This window comes from Caretta caretta, chromosome 3, assembly GCF_965140235.1.
Source record: "Caretta caretta isolate rCarCar2 chromosome 3, rCarCar1.hap1, whole genome shotgun sequence".
Classification (NCBI taxonomy): domain Eukaryota; kingdom Metazoa; phylum Chordata; order Testudines; family Cheloniidae; genus Caretta; species Caretta caretta.
Genome location: NC_134208.1, coordinates 70,169,120 through 70,182,721, shown reverse-complemented (window position 1 = coordinate 70,182,721; position 13,602 = coordinate 70,169,120). Strand labels below are relative to the sequence as shown.

At 45.8% G+C, this 13,602-nt stretch overlaps 2 protein-coding genes across 6 annotated transcripts in view; one reads left to right on the top strand and one right to left on the bottom strand.

Moving 5' to 3' along the window:
- CASP8AP2 (caspase 8 associated protein 2) overlaps window positions 1-3,639 on the bottom strand; it is a 32,454-nt gene extending 28,815 nt beyond the window's left edge. The window contains exons 1-2 of one of the 2 annotated variants that reach the window (XM_048845006.2): window positions 3,385-3,639; window positions 722-797 (exon numbers count right to left, since the gene is read on the bottom strand). In XM_048845006.2, the coding sequence (XP_048700963.2) occupies window positions 722-770 (49 nt within the window). In that variant the 5' untranslated portion in view covers window positions 771-797; window positions 3,385-3,639. Of the gene's footprint in view, window positions 1-721; window positions 798-2,425; window positions 2,540-3,384 lie in introns of those variants that run through there. The other variant, XM_048845007.2, reaches the window with a different exon arrangement.
- Window positions 3,640-3,798: 159 nt separating this feature from the next.
- The window catches only part of MDN1 (midasin AAA ATPase 1), a 164,194-nt gene continuing 154,390 nt past the window's right edge, over window positions 3,799-13,602 (top strand). For 3 of the 4 annotated variants that reach the window (XM_075126580.1, XM_075126579.1, XM_075126577.1), the window contains exon 1: window positions 3,800-4,055. In XM_075126580.1, the coding sequence (XP_074982681.1) occupies window positions 3,957-4,055 (99 nt within the window). In that variant the 5' untranslated portion in view covers window positions 3,800-3,956. Of the gene's footprint in view, window positions 4,056-13,602 lie in introns of all 4 variants that reach the window. The other variant, XM_075126578.1, reaches the window with a different exon arrangement.

The following is a 13,602-nucleotide window of genomic DNA, read 5'->3' as shown; positions in this document are numbered from 1 at the left end:
CAGAGATTTTGAAAGCCCCATATGAATCTGGAGCTGTCAGGCTCCCGGCCACTGAACCAGACTCCTTGGCCAGTTGGCTCCCTGGCCTGAGCCAGACTCTTGAAGCAGCTAGCTCCACAGGCTGTGGGAGTCAGCCAGCTGGCCTGGGAGTTTGCAAGTCCTAAAATCGCAGCCGCGGGGCAATCTGCATGGCAGGGCTGCCCCACAAGTGCAGCCCCCTGGATCTCTGGCAGCTGTTGACACAATTCACACCAGTTTCACTGCAGCTATTCAATGATGGGCAGGAATGAAACTGATATAATCATGTCTATTTCACTCAGCTGCTGCTGGATATCAAGGAGTCTATTTTATTTTAGAATCACCGTGTTTCAGTGTTCCAAAAGAAATTTTTTTCCAAATCCCCCATTTCACAAGAAATTTTGAATACTGAGATTTCTTGCAAACTTGGGAAATTCTGAACATCTTTTGTTTGTCTTATTTTTCAGGTTAACAATCCCAGTCTTTTCATATCAGAATTCTTATGCCTCTACTCATTCTCACTGGCGTTCTTCCAACCCCTTATAGCATTTTAGTACTTGCAGTACCAGATTAGATTTAAATGATTTTTAAAGACACATTCTATTATTTTTACTCATCATAGTATTACTATACATATGGTGTGGAGGATTTGTCTTCATCTTGCAAAGTAAAAAATTAACAACCTATTTAATAAAGGTCTTACCACCATAAGGGATATCACACAATGTCAGTCCATCATCATCTGTTTCCATTATATTAACTCCCTACAGCTTCCCCATCTGCGTGTACAATAAAAAAGCAGAACAGTTAGATTAACCAATATTTGAAAACTATATCATGAACTAAAAGCATCTTAAAGTATCACTCACAACAGGTTTGAATGTGGCACTCATTCTTTAATGAGATCCAACAACAAGCGAAGTAGATCGAGGTGGATTTTTGATGCCAGGTTACAGAATATAGCTCTGTAGTCTGGCAAAATAAACAAGCCTTTATCATATAAATGAAGGACAACTTCATGCAGAATTACAAGTGTTTTTAAGCAAGACAAAATTATATTAACCTCTATTTTATTTAGTATTGCTAAATAATCTTCTTAGGAAAAAGCTTTCCTAGGCAGCCAGTTCAGTTTACACTGCATAAAGATAATAGGTCTACCAAGTGTATTCCTAAACCAATTAATGAAAATAATCCAATTCCACTCCTGCCTACACTTAAAAAGTAAATTCCTGTTACAGTTAAAAACCAAAGCAGCAACCTGTATGACACTGCACATCTATGTGACATTTTTCCTGCCAATGGATCCAATAGCACTTAGCCCAAGACATTGTACACCAACTGGAAACTATCATTTAATCCTTCCCACCACCATTGACATGCGACCACCGCAGAAGTGAGGGTGGCAGCCTGGTGAACATAGAATAATACAATTGGGGGGGGGGGGCAGGGAGACTAAGATATCTGGATACCAGCACAAGTAACTATGCTATGAAATCTTTACCAGGGCATACACAAAGGGCAGCATCAAGAGTCTCAGTGGGTGGAGGTGTTGCTCTCCTCTAGACTTTCTCCAGTTTGTCCACATCTCTCCTGAAGTGTGGTGCTCAGAACTGGACACAATACTCCAGTTAAGGACTTGTCAGTGTTGAACAGAGTGGCAGAATTACTTCTTCTTGCTTACACCACTACTGCTAATACATCCCAGAATAGTGTCTGCTTTTTTTTGCAACAGTATTGTACTGTTAGCTCATAGTTTGTGATCCACTATAACCCCCAGATCCTTTTCTGCAGCAATCCTTCCTAGGTAGTCATTTCCCATTTAGTAAGTTATGCCATGCCAGGGATGGCAATAGGGAAAATAGGGGTTATGCCATGCCGGGAGGTGAGGGAAGAACAGGGATTGGGTTTATGACTGGCCAGGGATGCTGTGGGCTATGCCAAGGTGGTGATGACAATGACTGGGCAATGGGGCAAGGGCAGACAGGAGCTATTCCAGGCTGGGGGAAAGGGGGCCAGCTGGGAGAGGGCATGTCAGGCTGGGGATGGGCAACAGCTGGGCAGGGGGTAGGGGGCCATGCCAGTCGGGGCAGCTCATACTGGGTGGGGTGGCAGCAGCTAGGGAGGTGTCGCTGTGCCAGGCTGGGTGGGGAAGGTGATGGTGGGGGCTGTGCCAGGCAGGGAGTGGCCGTGGCAGCAGCGGGGGGGGGGATGGCGGGGTTGTTCCAGGCTAGGGATGGTGGTGGCTGGTGGGGGGGCTATGCCAGGCTAGTAGCTGTGGGGGGGAGGCTGTGCCAGTCCCGAGGGGGCTATGCCGGGCGGGGGGCGGAGATTGGGTCTCTCTCTTCCAACCCCTCCCCCTGGCTGCGAGTATCCGCCTGGCGCCCCCTGTCCCGCTCCCTTCACCAACCGGTTGGCGTCTCTCCCCCGCCGCGGCAGCTTCCCAGAAACCCGGGATCCCCCCAGGGCCGCCGCCGTTGTCGCCGCCGCAGGTCCCGCAGGCCGGGCCAAGGGGAGGAGGGGCGGGATTCGGGCAACTGCCAGCCACTCAACAGGGACGCACAGCACGTAACCTTATTGACGTCACTAGTTCCCGCCTCTAGGCAAAAACAGTTGGCGCGAAAGTGAACCGTCTGGGGCGGCCCCGCCCCCAAGAGCCTGGCCTCACCCCCTCCACTCGAGCTCCACCCCCTTTCCCCTGCGCCCAGAGCTCCGCTCCCAGACCCTAGCGCTGTACTCTGCTTCCGGGGCGCCCGCCCCAGCGCCCCGCCCGCCCGGAGCAGATGTAGCTGCCGGGAGGGAGGGGTAATGCCTCGCGTCCTGGGGCAATGGGCAAACGAGGAGGTTCATTTTTAAGTCTCTATTTTCACGCCGCAGCTAAAAATACAGCTGCACAATCCTCGTGCTCCGCCCGTGGGCAATACTCGGGGCGGCCAAGGGGGAGCGAAACAGCGCCGCGAATTGCCTTTGCCTGTGTTAGTGGCACTGTTTGCATGACATTATTCGTTTTTCACCACCACCACCCCCTCCAGCGGCGTGTTGGGTACAATGAGCTGGACAAGGTCTCCGTCATGAAGCATTTGCAGCTTGAGACCCTTATTCAGTGAAATCAAATCGACTCGGTGTGGGTATAAATGGATCCCCTTGTAGGATCAGAGTCTAAAACAGGAGGCCCCGATCCTGCTGTCACTGTATCAACGTCAAAACTCCTTGAAAATATTGTCAGGCGACCAGCTTCTCATCCAGATTCCCCCACCAGGCTCCAGTGTGCCCTGGTGTCTACAGACCACCGCCAACACGCGAGGAGACAGCAACGGTGCATGCGCCGCGCCGCTAGTCAGTATCAAAACACGACCATGTTCTAGTTACCTCGTCGCCCTTCTCCCCGAGCCCGACCTGTTCGCCTCATACGCCTGCTGTCTCCTCGCTGCCCATGTAGCTGCAGTGTCATATCAGTAGTTCAGTGGGCACTGAGGAGCCTTGGCAGCCGGCAGGACCGAACGCTGAACCCGGGCAGGAACGAGCAGTAGCATCCGAGATCACAGCGAAGGGACAGGGTAAGACTCGCCCCAGCTCCCGATGCTGTGAGTAGAACTGCACCTGCTCCCGGGGAGCCCCTTGGAAAACTACAGATCCCAATATGCAGCGCTCGATCTTCCCAGTGGCCGCTCGGGCTCACGGGGGGAGTGATGCATGCTGGGACACGTAGTTTTCCACCGGCCCCGCGGCTGGGGTCGCGAGGCTTCTTCCTTTCCCTCAACGGCGCTGCTTGGTGACGTTTTGCCAGAAACGGAAGCTTGTCCAGCGCGAGCTGCGCGTCTCTGCTTGTCCCCCACGTGTCGCGGAGTATCGGAGCTTCCGAAGGGAAGCGCGCCCCCCCCCTCCACGAGAGACCCCGGAGCTCGCGGCGGCAGTGGCGGCGGGGGCTGTGGCGCGGGGACATGGAGGCCCTGCGGCTCCACCTAGCCGGTGCGCTGCAGCTGGTGGCGCAGCGGAACGAGAAGAGCAGCAGCGAGCTGGGCAGGTTCCTGGCCAAGCAGGTGAGCTAGTGGCCGCGCAGCGCCAGCGCAGCTCCCGGGGGCACGGGGCAGCTCCCTGGGCAGCCCTCCCACCCCGCGCCTCCCCCCGCTGCCGCCTGCTGCGTCACCCGGCTATCGCTGTGGGGCTGGGGAGGAGAACAAGGGCACCCCCTTCTTCTGAAACACCCTCACCCCTCGTCTGCTTCGCCAGAGCTGCCCTCCCCAAAGACACGACCCCTCCCGCCCTCCATCTCCCTTCGGGCAGCGTCTGCTACGGAGAGCAAAGGACAGCTGCATCCTGTGCAGGGAACACCATGCACCCCCATCGCCCCTCCGTCTTTGTTTCCTGCTGGCTCTCACCCTGCAATGCTTGTCCAGCCCTATCTTCTCACCCAGGTGTTTTCGTAATGGGGAAAGGACAAAACACCTTTTCTACTGTTCTGCGTAGTTAGATATTTTCTTCTTCTGGTCTCTGTAGTTGGAGCCACGGGAGCTCCCCTTCTGACATCTCTGTACTCTATCCCCATCGACAGCAAACTGTTCCTCCTTGGTTTTAACCTCCACTGTCTTCCAGGGCTATGGAGATGAATCTGCCCTACAGTGAGAGCTAGAGGGAGCTAGGCATTGAGATACCTTTCATGCTCTGGGCCTCAGTTTCTCTGCTTCAGTTCCCTACACTTCAGGATGTATTTTTCCTCTCACTCTTCTTTGTAAATATTAGAGGGAATATGGCCTAGTAAAGTAATGAGTTCTGTTCTTAGCTTTACCACTTGCTATGTGATCTGGAGAAGATCTCTGACTTCTATGTGCTTTAGTTTCTTTAGTTAAAAAGTAGGGCTACTTATCTATGTTGTGTTGATGTTGAGATCTAATTCTTTTATGTCTGTGAAGCATTTGGCAGTCTTCAGTTGGAAGGTGTTGGAAGAGGAGATAAAAGTGCAAAAATTTTGTATTATAGCATCTTTCGTGAATGACGTTTCAAAGCACTTAAACGGCATATCTGTATACATAGGGCTCAAAATACACTTTCCCATTTGAGTGTTCCTGATGTCCGAGAGTGAGGGAGCCTAAACCATCAAACTTTTTCAGATGTAAACTTTCATTTCAAAATGATTTTCTCTCTGCTAAAGTTAGGAAAAACCTTCCTACTGTGAAGCAGTAATTTGCAGTCTTATTTATTTTTAGACAGTGCTATTCATTGGTGGTTACAGTTTTCTCAAGCACTAGTAGGAGCAAAGTGAAACTGATATGCAAGGATTTAGCCAACTCTATAAGCGAACATGTATGTGGGAGATCAGATGGATGTGAGAACTGCAAACATCATTGCACGTGGAACTGAGTAATTGTCCGTGACTACTGTAGGCTGTTGTCTCCTTGCTTTGCGCTGTTTATTTTTTTCACATAAGGTGTTGATGCACTTTGCTTCAAAATAGTTAATGGTAACATGACAAACCTGCCACCACCTTGCTCTGTCATGGGCTGTTTCTTCCCAGTTACTGGGCTCGACCTCACATGTTTTCAGATTTGACTTCAGTGTATCTTTATACCATTTGTGCCAACAACCATGAGAGTGACTGCCTTGTTGTAACTGACCACAAAATATGGCCTTGAGTGTTCTTGAGTCAGCCGTACAAACAAGGTGCCCAGACCAATGCAGCTGAGCCATTATGAACATGTTTTGAGTGCCGGACGTCTGTCAGCAATTAAGGATTTTGGTATTAGGAATCTTGATCAACTATTTGACCCTGCAAACAGACTGAAGGCAAATGGGACTGATCAAGTTTCCTGGAATGAGGCAATGTGTTGTTCATGTCTCACAACCATACAGAAGTGTCGTTAGATATTTTGATTATCGCTTATTTTGGTGCCCTTATCATTCTGTAGGTGGTGTGGCAACTTCCCAAATGCAGAGTTCGCCTTAGACAGCATGCTCTCCAGGTATCAAGAGGAGCGTTGAGAGGAGTGGTGTTGATCTTAATAAATGGGTAGACATGCACATCTCCCTGCACCGGTTCATACAGTATTTCAGGGGGTTTTTTTTAGACTAATTGTGAAACTAAAGCAATTAACTGCATGAACGAAGTGATCAGTTATAAATTGAATGTCATTAATCTGGTGAACAACTAGTGCACAAAGAAAAGGAGTACTTGTGTCACCTTAGAGACTAACAAATTTATTTGAGTTTCTAAGGTGCCACAAGTACTCCTTTTCTTTTTGCGAATACAGACCAACACGGCTGCTACTCGGAAACCTGTAGCTAGTGCACAGTCATCAGCAAATAAAAGTAAAAAGTAAATAATAAGTAAAGCTGCCACTTTTGTATGAGCACAGAAGGGTTGCAGATTAAACAATTTCCCATCGGTGCAGAACTGAATAAATATTCCTCTGTCAGTGTTATGAAATGCATGCATAAGCATAGCCAAAAAAAGGATGGAAAAGAGTATGGGAGCAAGCACAGAGCCTTGTTTGGGGCCATTAGTGACAGTGGTCTGCTATCTTTCCATTTTCCATCACTCTGACCATTATCCCATTATGGAAGGACCAGATGACAGAAATAAACTTTGCACAGCATCCAAAGATGAACAGAAGTTTCCGGAGTCCCTCATGATTTACAGAATCAAAAACCTTGGCTAAGTTGATTAACACCATATGAAAGCCACAGTTTTGTTCCTGGAATTTTTCCTGGAGCTGAGGGGCTGCAAAGATCATGTGTGTAGTGCCCCATTCAGACCGAAATCCCCACTGAGACTCAAGGAAAATGGTTTCCAAAAATAGTTGTTAGGTCTATTCAGTATAACCCAGGAGCAGAAGGTAGGGAAATGCTGAGAGATGATCACCTTAAAGGTGATAGGGCAAATTGATAAAGGTGAACAATATTGACATCCTCAAAATCCTGTGACACTGACTCTTGCTCCCATATAATTTGGAAGAGCCTTGTAAGGTGCCTTGCAATATGGTAGCCAGCCTGCTTGTACAGTTCTGCTGGAATGGCATCTAGTCCAGGTGATTTCTCTTGTGATATCTGCTTGACTGTAGTCTTGTATGAGGTAGGGGCTGGTGCAGGCCCTTCTTCTAAAGGGAGTTGCGGAAGGGCATTCATTGCTTCCTCAGGGATGTCTGAAGGGTAGTTGAGAAGTGAACTGAAATGTTCCATCCATCAAGCATTTATTTTTTGTCAATTAAAAGTTGATTGCCATCCAGAGTGCGTACAAGGGTTATCCCGTTTCACCTGGGAGCATACCCAGCATGGAGACCAGGAAAAAAGCTTTTGGTGTGTTTGCGGTCTGCTATTGGTTGTAATTTTGCCACTTTGTTTTCTGCCACTGCTTTATCATTTGCTGAAGTCTGGTCTGAACCATCTGATTTGCTCAATGATATTCAGCCCTCCTAGCAGCTGAACTTTATCTGCTTTGTAGGCTTGGAGCAAAAGCATGCAGCGAGTTCAAAAGCTGACATAGTTGAGAGTCATTCTCATCAAACCAGTCCGGATATTTCCTCTTAATAAAGTCAGAAACTTCAGCTGCCAAGTTATATGTTGTAGGAAATTGACAAGACTGTCAGAATGATACATTTGGGAGCTGAATCTGACAGACGAGAAGCAGCGGAGTCAGGTATTGAAGTTATTCATGAGGGAGAAAGACCTGAGAAATGGAAGCGGGGAAGGGTAGAGTAGCAAGAAGAGGCAGAGAAGTCCATCTCTCTCTGACTGGAGCCAGGAGGGAGAATGTATGAGAAATAGTTTGAGAGAGAGAATGTCCTTCCCCTTTCCTGTAGCTTTAGGAGAAGGTGAGCTTCAATTGTATTACTCTTGCTTGCTGGAAACTGATAGAAAGATGGATTGTAGAATAGGGGCCAGTGGTAGAACCTTGGTGGATAGTAGTTAATTCTTTTGGCGAGATGAAAGGCTGTTGTGGTATTGCCAGGCTTTGGACCTTCAGCTTTCGAGAACTTAGTACCTTATATATTAGGCTGGGGTCACTCAACAGCAATCATCTCCAGCCATCCTTTCTGTTCATCATTTTAATTTGCTAAATATATTGTATCTTTATGGCTTTATATACAGGATACATTCTGCTTGTATTGTTCTGCAACTTCAGTACTTTTGTTTGGCTCCCTTTCCTTGTCTCTTTAGTGTTTCATAAATCATTGTCAAAGGGACTTGTCCAAAATCTATTTGGTACTCCTGGGGGAATTCTGTGCCACTGCACAATGTAGAATTTTGCAGAATTCCCCGTTTTCCCCCCACAGAATTGGGCTGCAGAGCTGCTGGCCACCACCAGGGGCCGCTGGACTTTGCAGTGCCCAGCTCTCAGTGAGCAGAGCATCCAGCCTGGCTGGGCTGGAGGCTGCACGATCTGCTTGATCCTCATTCTCCCAGGGAGAGGAGAGGGCCCGGGAGACCCAGCTCTGGCAAAGGGTAAGGAATGGCAGGGCTGCACCGCACCACGTCCCCTGGCAGGACAGTAAAGAAGCTGGGGGGAGTAAAGCCTCTTGGGGTGCTGGTGTCTGGGCTGGGGGGTATCCTGCAGCTGAGCTCTGGGGGAATGGGAATGCAGGGGTCTAGGCTCTGGAGGCCCCACATAGCCTCCACCAGCACCATCCAACTGGAAATGGGTTGTCGTAGGGGTTTCTTTAACTCTCTACTCCTGGGGGAATCTTTTTTGCTGCTGACTGTATTGTTGACATACTTGTTGACAGGTATTTTGAAATAAATTACAAAAGTAATTGAAACTGGAATGATTATATTGTGTTATTTTGACAACTAAAATATGCAGAATTTTGCAAAATTTTAAAATATTGTGCGCAGAATTTTTTAAATTTTGGAACAGAATTCCTGCAGGAGTAATTTGGGGAAGAGAATCCTGCTTTTGGGATTCATTTTAAATAAGCATTTAAAGCTTCTCCCTCTGGTTGTAAGGGATGTTGCTGTTCATGCTTAAATGAGTCATATAAATAGTGTCTCAGCTAAAGAAAAATAATCATGCCAAAATTTCAACCACTCTTAATTTCCTGACCCTGCATTTCTGGGTAATGCAAGCACCCTTGTGAGGGGCAGCAATTAATTTGAGTCTAAAATGAGAGGTATTGGTGTGATTATGGGCACGTGGTATTTATTTGGACTAGATGAAATGAGTTTGGCTTAGTACAGTTTTCACTTGCGGGGGATCCATATCATGCAGCACCCACACAATTGGCACCCTTGTTGGCAACTCTGTGAGAAGCTAAGTATTGAATTGTCATGGTAACAGAATGACCCTTCTCACATTTAGAGGGATTTTTCTATCTAGAGTAGGTTCAAGAAAGGCTGGTAAGGAAAAGTAGGGGGAAGTTTTCACTGCTGCTAGTTATGCCTTATTTACTCTATGAACAGAGGATTTCCAGTTTTCAGTGGTGTCAAGGAGATATATTTCACAAGCACTAGCCTTACCTATTAAAACTATGTCTGCACTGCACAGTCCATGCTGGCATAGCCCCCTTGTGTAGATGCAGCCTACCACCAGAAAAAGAATTTTTCTATCTGCTTGTAGGAACACCACCTCGAATGATATTAGATAGGTTGAGAGCAGCACACTTCTGTCGATAGAGCTGCATCTATGTTTTTTTCCACATCTAGTGATCGATATAGCTAAGCCGATATAACTTTTAAGTGTAGACCCAGAGTTGTGCTGCATCCATGTGAGAATGTATCTTCAATTTCTGTGTTTAAAAATAATCAAACTCAATTGTTCTAGTAATGTTTACAGACACCCTGGTCCAGTAGCAATGTAAATGTGAGTTAGCATAATAGGCATTATCACCAGTATTTGGGCATCTGCCACAATAAAATACTCAGCCTGAATGTTCATACCGTATGGGAAAAGGTACTGTCACAACTAACATACATTTTCTATTGTCCTTAATGTGCAGCAAATATTTGGACTGCAAACTCTTTTGAATCAGAATGTTGCATTTTCATGGGTGCAGTCTCATATGCTGGTTTTATTAGAGAAAGTCGTTTTGGCTCCTTGTGGCAGTGTGGGGTTTTGTGGCCACAGTTCAGAAATGTGAAGGTCAAACTACAAGCAGGAGGGTAACACAACATCCTTCTTTTTTTCTCCGTCTTTCATCACTCTGTGAACTGAGAAACTTGAATTGAAAGTTCTGAGTCTTTGGGCAATATCTCTATGTAGTTATGGCTTAAGCAGCAGGTAGGAGAGAACATTTGAGAGAGTCTTAAGGGACATCTGGGACACTAGATTCTGGTTCTCAAATTGGTTGATTCTTTGGGATTACTTTACGTTTATGCTAGTTTATCTTGCATTATGACTTTCACTTCTCAGATGTATATGAACTGAGGGATTTTTTAATAAAATAATAATTTGCAGCTCTCCATCATTTTACCAAGGAGTTATTGTCATTACTCCCTTCACAGATGGGGAAACTGAAGAACAGAGAGGTGAACTCACTCCCCGAAGGTCACCCAGCAAGCCAAAGCAGAGCAAGAATAGGCTCTATGCTTCCGGAGACCCAGTCTAGTACCCTAACAACTGGGGCAAACTGCCTCCTCCTTAAAATGTTAAGCTTTAAAACAAACAAAAAGATTTAGCTACCAGATATGCAGTCACATAACATGTAGCAAAGGCATGGTTTGTGCTCAGTGCTGAGCTCTTTCTGCCTCTCTGGCTCTGAAGAGCTGTGGTTTCTGTGAATGATTCTATTAATAAAGAAGCTTCTCCTGCAGAGGTGGAAATCCTCCATCCCTGAGATGGGTGGTTTACAACAGTCTCTTCAAACACTAGCAATCTGAAGATATTTGGTCTTTACTGGGCTTTAACAAGCCTTGCATTTACACATACCATTCAGGGTATTGCCTGGATGTAGTTGCACATATTGTTTTATCTCACTCTTTTTGGCCATTTCTTGGTAGTATTTAGCTTTTTCCCATTTACCGTGCAGGAGGATGTGTATGTTAGACAGGTGTGGTTCTGTCTGACTTTGTAGATGGCTCTAGCTACTACGTGTAAAGCCACTAAAACTTTAGTCACAAAAAAATTAATGATCCTTTTTTAAAAAGGATCAAATATGGTGATCTACCATGACATGCATGTTCTAACCTTCAGTGCAGAAATAAAAATAACTCGCTAGATACATGTTCAGAATTGGGAGAGAAATATCTCTAACAATTTATTATATGTGTTATCATAACATCAGATTGGCTTGTGATTGCTGCTCTCTAGTGTTATGAACCTAGTCTGCCGATGCTTTCCAAATCAAACTCTACACTGGAAATAAACTTTTGATACTTAACTTGCGCACCATTCATCTTAATGCCCTTCACCTCAGGATGATATGGGATCTGTGCACAGACAGAGTGAGCAGTGTGTACATGTTCTCTTTTCATGTGGGACAACACAAACCTGCAGTTGAATCTCCAGATCAGATGAAAGTCTAGCATTCAAATTAAATGATAGAACTTAACACTGCACAAAACATTTAGAACAAGGAAATAGTGTTTTGAATAAAACCCGACAGGAGCGCCATTTGGCTGTCAATACTTCCTCGCATGAAGGCAACTGAAGATTATTTTCATCTGCCCTTGGTGCAGTTATGCTTGTTCATCCCCTGACCCTCTCCTTTTCAATACATTTGTGATTAGTTTAAATTAGGCACAAGCCTTTACAGCTAGAAAATGGCAGTTGTTGCATTTGTATCTAGCCCACAGTAGTGACCATGTTATCTGTTATCCTTGATATTAGTTTAGGTGGGACTGTTATCCTCCCCAATCTTTGTCCTCATATTAAATAGTTTATTGCCTATTAGGAAGTTTCCTGTTCCAAGGCAGTAGAATGTACTGTTTGTTCTCTATAGCAGTGGTTCTCAAACTAGGGCTGCCGCTTGTTCAGGGAAAGCCTCTAACGGGTCGGGCCAGTTTGTTTACCTGCTGCGTCTGCAGGTTCGGCCGATCGCAGCTCCCACTGGCTGTGGTTCGCCGCTCCAGGCCAATGGGGGCTGCGGGAAGCGATGCCGGCCAAGGGATGTGCTGGCCGCCCTTCCTGGCCCGCCAGGGGCTTTTCCCTGAACAAGCGGCGGCCCTAGTTTGAGAACCACTGCTCTGTAGGTTTGTCTTGATTAGGAAATGTGGTTGAGCCTAGGCCAGGCTTAGGCTGTGTCTACACTACTCACCTTACAGCTGTACTGCTGCAGCTACACCGCTGTAAAGTCTCCTGGGTAGCCGCTGTGTGCCGGTGGGGGAGAGCTCTCTTGCCAGCATAATTAAACCACCCCCAATGAGTGGCGGTAGGTATGTTGACAAAAGAGCATCTCCCACCGACATAGCGCTGTCCACACTGACACATTTGTTGGTGAAACTTGTGTTGGTCTGGAGGGTGTTTTTTTCACACCCCTGACTGACAAAAGTGCTAGTGGAGACAAAGCCTTAGTTGACACATGCTAGCTAAGCCTGACCTCTTCCATAGGTATGTAGGTTACCACCTCAGCTTATTTTATCTGTCTTGAGCTTAGAAGGTGACGAGCTAAAGATGTTACCCTATATCTACATGAGGAAAAAGGTCAATTTCAGTCCAGCTTAGCGTAGTTTGGCTAACTTAATTTAAACTCAACGTCTTCCTACTGTAACTCTAAGGGTAAGTCTAGACTATAGTTTGTGCTTCCATTTTAACTTGAGTTAAATGATCATCAGTTAATTTAAAACAGCATATTTTTAAATGCTAACCTAGACACTCCACAGATGTTTGTTTCAGAACACAAATTTTTAAACCAAACCACACTCATTTGTGGAGTGTCTCTGATCATCTTGGCAAATATCAAATGGTAGACCTATCTTCCATGAATGTATCTAATTCTTTTTTGAACCCAGTTGTACTTTTGACCTTCAGGACGCCCCTTGGCAATGAGCTCCACAAGTTGACTACATTGAGTGAAGAAGTACTTGCTTATGTTTGTTTTTAAACCTGCTACCTATTCTGTCATCAGGTGACCCCTATTTCTTTTGTTATGTGAAGGGGTAAATAATACTTCCCTATTCACTTTCTGCATACCATTCATGATTTTGTGGATCTCTAACATATCCTCTCTTAGTCGTCTCTTCTAAGATGAACAGTCCCAATCTTTTTAATGGGTTTCAGAGTAGCAGCCGTGTTAGTCTGTATTCGCAAAAAGAAAAGGAGTACTTGTGGCACCTTAGAGACTAACCAATTTATTTGAGCATAAGCTTTCATGAACTACAGCTCACTTCATCAGATGCATTCAGTGGAGAAAAAATATATATATGTTTTTAATTTCTACTTGAATGGAATTTGTTCCATACCCCTAATAGTTTTTGCTGCTCTTTTCAGCATCTTTTCAAATTCTACTATATCTTCTTTTGAAATGGGGGCCATCAGAACTGCATGTATTATTCAGTGTGTGGGTGTACCATCGATTTATGTAGAGGGATTATGATATTTTCTGTCTTCTTATCAATCTCTTTCCAGTTAGCTTTTATGATTGAAGCTGCACATTGAGCAGATGTTTTCAAAGACCTACCCACAGTGACTCCAAGATCTTTCTTGAGTGGTAACAGCTAGTT